The 7,867-nt window shown below is 37.5% G+C and overlaps 1 protein-coding gene across 1 annotated transcript; it reads right to left on the bottom strand.

Moving 5' to 3' along the window:
• Positions 1–4,614: 4,614 nt before the first annotated feature.
• Positions 4,615–7,178, bottom strand: LOC148694499 (uncharacterized). Its single transcript, XM_088700718.1, has 4 exons — positions 6,842–7,178; positions 6,223–6,309; positions 5,041–5,143; positions 4,615–4,952 (listed from the first exon to the last, which is right to left on the bottom strand). The coding sequence occupies exons 1-4, from the start codon at positions 7,176–7,178 to the stop codon at positions 4,940–4,942; spliced, it is 540 nt and encodes a 179-aa protein (XP_088556844.1). The 3' UTR covers positions 4,615–4,939.
• Positions 7,179–7,867: the final 689 nt, after the last annotated feature.

Below are 7,867 nucleotides of genomic sequence, written 5' to 3'. Positions count from 1 at the left end.
TGTACGGTCCCTTATCACAGATTAACCAAGCATGACCACCTTTGAGAAGATGACCTAGTAGGCAATGGCGGATCCAGGATTTTAGACTCGGAGGGTCCCAATAATAAAGATAAAAAAAATTATAGTGAAAAATGTCCGCTCCACGGAACTATTGATCTCCCATTTTGTTGCGGAGTAGACCCTCAATGATATTCATAGCGAAAAACGTCCTCTCCACTGCTGCTTGCACATCCATAGAGGCTACAAGCCTCTCCATTGCACCCAATGGTAGATGCAGGATTTTAAGATTGGGTGGTCTCAATATAAAAGTTCAAAAAAATATTAGACGAAAATATAAATTACAAAAACTAAATTTGTCCATGACGAAGTTTCATACTCGAAAATGTGTCATTATAGATTTATTGCACACTAGAACGAAAATATCCAGAATATAGTTGAAATTATCTAAAATTGGAATTGAACTACTTAGTTTGTGAAGACGGGGGAGGAGACTGGGGTTGTGCTAGTGGGTGGGGAGGTGACTGGAGAATAGGATTAGCCAATTAGTAGTTAGATATGGAATTGGAAAAGTTCTGACCCTGTTTGAAAGTTGAACCATTTTGCTTAATAAAAAATTGCAAAAACTATATATTAAAGAACGTTGTATTGACGCACCGTTTTATTTAGAAGGTTTTTTCAAACCATACATCAAACACACTGTTTTCCCAAGTCATTTGAATAAAAAGTAGTCTTCTTTCTTCTTTCTTCTTTCTTCTTTCTTCTTTCTGGTTTGCAATACCAGAACACTATGCAGCTTTGCTCATCTTCTCCTCCACCATATATGCCCAGACTTGGGTGATCCTCGAAGGTCCTCACAGAAATTTATCCCGGCTTCCGGTAATGCTAGGACCACCCAGGCCCCTTAACAGATCCATCCCTCTGCACCTACCCAAATTGTTGGAGGATCCCGAAGGTCGATCGCAAGTGTTTCTTCGAGCTTTCGAAGGGTCCCAGGACCTCCCGGGTCCCTATATGGATCCGTCATTGCTAGTAGGTAGTGACCCTCCATCTTAGATTAAGCAAACATAGTCACACCTATAAAACTGTTAGACAGTAAACACCCATCGCAGATTAACCAAACATGATCACCCCTAAGTATGTATGGCCATAAGGATCGCCCATCGTAGATTAACTAAGCATGATCCATAAATAGTATGGTCCCGTATTGCGGATTAACCAAGCAAAACCATCCATGTACCACTGCTACATGGTATGGACTTGGTGTCACCTAACCCCTTGACACTAAGGTAATGGTCCTCTACTAGCCCTCATGTTTAACAAACATTTCAAATAGGCAAGTCACATAACATTTCATAAAGTAGATCGATGGCAAACTTTATAAAAATAATTATTTAACATAAAACATAATTTAAAAATCCATGTTGTATCCACAAAGTATACTAGCATGAGAGGTTTTTAGGGTAATAAATATATCACATATATATTAAAGTCACTCACTGAGATAAGCCCACAAAGCCTCACTAAGTCTCTAATAATATAATTTTAGTATTTCAAACGGTTCAAGACATGTTGACCAAAAGTCAACTCTCAGTCAGCGGTGGGGTCTACAACCTTACGTAATTCGATCCGGAATATCCACCCATGAATCATTGATCCGTAACTTCCAAGAGTCTCATTAATCTTCTAGAACAATATCCTAAAATTTCAGAACGATCCAACGGTCGGATCTTTGCCAATCACTAAAATTAGGTGGCCTCACTAATTAGTTTTACAAATTTAGAAGTTCAATTCCAGAAAATCCGTACATCATATGCCCGATCCGTAAGTTCCAACGGTCCTCAAATATTACATACTATAATACATTAAAGTTTGGTGACAATCCAACGGTCGGATCATCGATTCATATAATGATCAAATGGTGTACCATAATGAAAATGGGTTCAAACAATCAAATCACATCAAGGGGATATCAAATCTGAAATCAGGACATCTAATTTAGCTTAAAAAAATCATCAGTCCATGGGCCATGCACCATCGCAGGTGGCGGTTTCCAGCAAACGGAAACCCAATTTTCCGACTAACTCTAAAAGTTACCAAATTTTATAGAAATGTAGAACTCACCAAGGGGAAGAACTTTCATACTTGGGCCAAATTCCAATTCGGTCCGGAAACACCTGAAATCGCCTCGATCCGCCGGAAACCCTTGAAATGGGTACACTTTGATTCATCTTCTCCGGTGCTCCACCGCCCCCAAACTTGTTTGGGGTTTGTTCCTAGGCCTAAGAGGAGTTGATTGTTGGTGGTTTTCTATGGTGATTCATGTAGGAAAAGCAGATCGTCGTCGTGCATCCACAAAGCTCGTCGGCGTGTTCTAGAGGAAACTGAGGCCTAATTCTTTCAATTTCTAGGTGAAAATGGAAGCGAAGAGATCAATGATGCGTTCTCAAGTGTTGCCCTGTCACAATTCACCTGAAAATGATATGATAAGGCATCGGATTGCATGTCGGAAGTTGGGTTGGGTCGCCGGTCGAATAGGGGGGTCGAGGTTCCATTCTTCTCTCTTCCTTCCTTTCCCTCATTTTTTCTCATCCTGATTGCCCTGTTTCCCTCTCATTTCTCTCCTTTCTCTCATTTTCTTCCCATCATCGCCACACATATGACACCAGAAATTAGTGCAACAAATATGGAGCCTTCCAAATTTATGATCAAATGACCATTTTGCCCTTAACTTTGTTCGTTTATAACTCTTTTGTTATAACTCCAAATTACATTTCGTTTGCGCCCACGCGTTCGTATCAACGAGTACTATCCAAATATAAATAAAGTGACAAAACATATAGGAATTAAATATGTCCTCAAAAAATCCATTTAATTCATTAAGGGCGTTTTCATCATTTTACTTATTAAAAAAAATTATACGCCACAAATATAAAGGCGTCAAAACTAAGAATACAAAATACGTAATTTTAAATAGTGAAATTCGGGGCCGGGATTTCACAGTTGATGTCATTATCACTACTACCACCATTGCCACTCTCCACGTCATCACCTTCACCACCATTGCCACCACAACCTCTACCATATTTGTCATCATCACCATCGCAACCTCTCAATCAATGTTGTTGATACTGTTCCTCTCTAGCATTGTTACCACAACAACCTTCTGCCGCGACTACCATCACCATCATTCCTACTACCAGTCTACCATTACCCTTTTCCCACTCAACTATTGTCACCATCCAATGGGTGTGTCCCCATCACTACTACAACCAACCTAACCACCATTGCTTCTAGCACAACTTTTGCCATAACCACCATCTCACCAGCACTGCCATTATTCTTATACATTACAAAGATATTACTATCAAACACAAAATTATTGGCTTTTGACATTATCTATAGCGTAATGCTTGGGAGACCAAATTTTTAAAAAAAAAAAAAAAAATTGTAAACCAAATGATGTGGATGTGATAATTGGAATATAACTCAAGCGTTGATTAATGTGCTAATTTTCTATTTGTGACACATAATTCGATTTGCAAATTTGATCTCCCTAACATTACCCTTATCTATATGTATCTGAATACTATACATGTTTCAATATTTTCTTTTAAAAAAAGATCATTATAAAATTCAACTAACATATACATTATCTAAACATAAAAATGCAAAAGGGAATTGTTATTAGTACTCCAAAAATCTCATTCTACACCCCAAAGTTTCTATATTGGAAAAGAAAAATACACTTGTGAAGAATATAGAATGAGATTTTTGGAGTGACAATAACACTTCCCAAATATTACTTAAACACACAAACTCAGACGCCAACAACTCCACTTTTCTTCCTCCTCGCAACTTTTTCACCTTGTTTTTCCTCCATCTTCCTTCGTCTAGGACCAATCATCATGGCTGCCATTATCATACTTTTAAGTAAAAGAATTGAATTCTCTTCAAGATGAACAAACTCAAACGCTTGGCAGCCTCCTTGCTCTGCTCGACCTTTCCATCTCTGATCCTGATTTCGCGGTTGATGGCCTCAGATTTATTTCGTAAACTAGAGGTCGTCATGAGCCTCTGGAACTTGTCGAGCCTTAGTAGAGTTGACTCAGTCAGCTCGCGAGAATCGGGGGTCAACTCCATCGTACCATCTAGCTCAGTAGCTATGTGGTACAGTGTTCAACGAGCCTTGGTGGTCTTCAACGAGCCTTAGCAAAGTGCTCATGCACCAGCTTTAGGCGTGCAGATATGTTGTTTGTTAAAATGTCTCAGTGAAATTCAAAGCAAATTATATATGTTTTCTTTGTTTTTAAGATTTGAAAACAGTTGCTTAAGTTCCGTACCAAGCAAGTTTATTTTAGTATAATAATTGTATATGAAAACTTGTCCATCATCTCGACTTCTTGCAAGTGTGGTATAACCTTCTTTTTGCTTTTATTTTTGTTTCATTTGTATACTGCTATGTTTTTCTCCGATCACGAGCTAAGGTATGACCCATTGTTTCATTTTTTTAATTTCATCTGCTTTGAAAGAAAAAAAAATGATTCCTTTCTCGTATCCTTAAATTTTTGTTTGGATTCATATATATTCAACAGATAGAAGAAGCAGACGAATTGGTAAGCTGAAGGTGCCATGGCGATAAAGATAATCGCCGCAATTATTCCTACAATAATTAACTACACAATTAGACCACTTGGACGCCAAGTGAGTTATGTCATTTTCTACAAAAGCAACCTTAAAGATCTAAGGAGTACATTGAAGAATTTTGATGCTGTCAAACAAAGGATGAACCATGCGGTTGAAGAAGTCGAAGGAAAAGTTAATCAAAAAGTGGAAGCTGATGTCCGGAGCTGGCAGACAGAAGCGGATGTGATCTCTCGAGAGGCAGAAGCATTATTGGATGATGAAGGCTGTGCAAAGACAAAGTGTCTTTATATATGTCCTAACCTGATATCCTATCATCAGCTCAGCAGAAAATCAACTAAATTGGTCAGAAAGATTGAAGAACATGAAAATAAAAAAGAGTTTGCCAGTATCTCTTACAATGCTGCTGTGGAAGACATATCTGCCATAGCCTCCGACGAGTACATGGCCTTTGAATCAAGGACTTCAATGGTGAAGGATATCATTACGCAATTGAAAAAACCTGATATCAACAAGATTGGTGTGTACGGATTAGGGGGGCGTTGGGAAGACAACACTTGCCAAAGAGGTTTATAGAGAAGCTATGGAAGAGAAGTTATTTGATGATGGGGTTATAATTCTAAACGTAAAAGAAAAAAAAGACAATGAAACAATTCAGAAAGCAATTACCAAAAAGTTGAGGATGGATGTTGATGAATCTGTGGATATGGGAACAAGAGCGAATCTCCTACGGGCTAGGATAAAAGAGAGGAAGACTCTTGTCATTTTACACGATGTTTTGGAAAGAATTGACTTTGAGGCCGTGGGACTCGTTGGTGTGCCGAACTGTAAGTTATTGTTGACATCTAGAGAAAGACAAGTTTTATTACACAAAAAAATTTTGAAATTGGATTTTTAAAAGAAAACGAAAGTTGGAGTTTGTTTGAGAAGTTGGCAGGTAATGTCGTTAAAGACAACCGTATACTGAAAGAAGCAACCCAGCTAGCAAAGAAATGTGGAGGTTTGCCGGTTTTGGTTGTTGCAGTTGCAAGTGCTTTAAGGGAAAGTAGTTTGGAGGAATGGAAAGATGCGTTGAGAAGTTTCAAAAGATTTGACAAGAAAGAAATGAATGAAAAAGCATTCTTGGCTCTAAAGTGGAGTTACGAACAATTGGAGGATCAAGAGCTTAAGCAGTTGTTCTTGCTTTGCGGGAGTTGCAGCAATTATCTAAGTGACTTGTTAAAGTATAGTATGGGTTTGGGTTTGATAAAAAATGTTGAGACAATGGAAGATGCACGGAATTCATTGAATAGAATGGTTAAAAAACTAAAAAATTATTGCCTATTGCTGGACAGTTATTGGCAACTCCCAGGAAATCCAAAGCAAATTTTTTGATGATATTGGCAACTCCCAGGATATTGGCAACTGCCATTTCACTGATAGGATTAATCCAAATAAAATCCCAATTTCCAAAAGTAAATTTTCAATTAATCTCTCAAAAGCAATCATTTCAAAAAGCCCAGAAGTACACAAAAATATTACCAAAAAATAGAGATATATTGAATAAGTAAAGAAAAATAACTTAAGAGACCACGAGATTACCCAGATCGACTTGAATTTGCTGCTGCCGGGTCTCCATTGCTGCTTTCCTGCAGTTGTTTTTCATCCTCTCCATTCGACAGTCCAGGTCTGCAACCCCAAAAACATGCAGAAACGATTAGCTTCGCGGTCGGATTATCAAATCATGCTGTGACAGGACCGACATACACGCAAATAAAAAATTCATCAATTTGTTTTTTCTGAATCCATAATTCAGATTCGAGTTCGAATTCAACGGAAAAAAAAAATACATAAATCCATTAAAAATTTTGCCCACATGAAAAAAGAAATAAAGGATGAGTTAGAAGCTTTTAGCAGAGAGTTCACCTCAACATGGAAAAATTTAAATGGAAATTGAAACTTTACTTGCTTAACGGCAGCAGAACTTGAACGATCTAGAGGTTTTTTGGTTTTGGTATTCCGGGGATTTCACGACCGACTTCACTGGAATCCAAATTTCATCACTGACTTCACATAAAATCCCTAAAATCCCAAATTCCAATCCCTAAAGCAAATCATAATTCCAACAACCACAAACACGCAAAATCCAAATTAAATCTGCATGTCATTTCAGATTTTAACGATAACCCACCAACCCAATACACACAAAAGAGTAAATTACCTGAAATCACGGCTGCTCTAGAAGTTTCGAACGACATGCAGATTGTGCGACGGTGCGAAGGCAAACGGCGACGGAGAGAGAGAGAAGTGGGTTCCGCTGTTTGAGGATTAATGACGAACAGGTGGTGAGCGCTCTGACGCCGGCAGATTGGGAGGCGTGGAGGTCCCTCAGAGCTCGCAGCGAGTTGAGGGAATTGAGTTTGAACATGATCTTCTTTGCTCTTAGGCGGACTTCTGTGAGACGAAGCAGTAGTGGAGTCCTGACAATGGAAGGAATAGATGAGATTTTGTAGAACCGGATCACCGCGTAGACAGCATGGGCAATTTCGTAATTTCATCGTACCAGTTACGAATTATAAGGGTTTATTACACTTATTTCCTGATGTTTATCAAGTTTTCACAAAATTTCTCACATTTGAGACATTATACTAACATCTCTTCAGATTTTAATTTTCTTTCATACAACCCCTCAGTCAGCATTTTGTTTATAAATTTACTAATTTACTCTTATTAATTATAACTGATAAAAAAATATTTTATAATTATATAAAAAAGTTATAAACATTAACACTATGTTCGGATGAGGAAAATAAACTTTAAATTTGGATAAAAGTCAGAATTTATAAATTGACATGCACCAATTCCCTTGTTTGGATTCATAAGCTCAATACCAAGCAAGTTTTTGGATTATAAAAATTGTTTTCCGAAAGTCATTCATCATCTATTTAGTTTTTGTTGTTTGATGATCAAGAAGCATTCGTTTCGTAGAAGGACAGCCAATGTGAGCCTCACACCTAATCCCCATTTTTTTCAAAAAATGGGGATTGCTTTGCATAAAAGGTCTATCTATAGATAGGATCAAGAAACAAATATTTTGACAAATACTTTTACACTCTTTTTAAGCCTTTAGATTATATGACATCCAAGAGTCCTTATTTATTCATTAAATGACATGGATGATTACGTGGATTTTAACTAATATTAAAAATAAAATAAAACTGAAAAAAACATAAAATCTATAAGGAAA

This window comes from Pyrus communis, chromosome 9 (assembly GCF_041283825.1).
Source record: "Pyrus communis isolate YQ-2024b chromosome 9, ASM4128382v1, whole genome shotgun sequence".
Lineage (NCBI taxonomy): Eukaryota > Viridiplantae > Streptophyta > Magnoliopsida > Rosales > Rosaceae > Pyrus > Pyrus communis.
Note: the sequence above shows the minus strand (reverse complement) of the source record. Positions and strands in the feature narration are given on the sequence as shown.

What these genes read in the sequence shown, in the direction of transcription:
- LOC148694499 (XM_088700718.1), bottom strand. Translation starts at nt 7,178, where the DNA reads ATGAAATTACGAAATTGCCCATGCTGTCTACGCGGTGATCCGGTTCTA. An exon ending in TAGAGCAGCCGTGATTTCAG is followed by an intron (nt 6,310 to 6,841) that starts GTAATTTACTCT and finishes TTGGGGTTGCAG; the next exon opens with ACCTGGACTGTCGAATGGAG. An exon ending in GCAAATTCAAGTCGATCTGG is followed by an intron (nt 5,144 to 6,222) that starts GTAATCTCGTGG and finishes TGTTGATATCAG; the next exon opens with GTTTTTTCAATTGCGTAATG.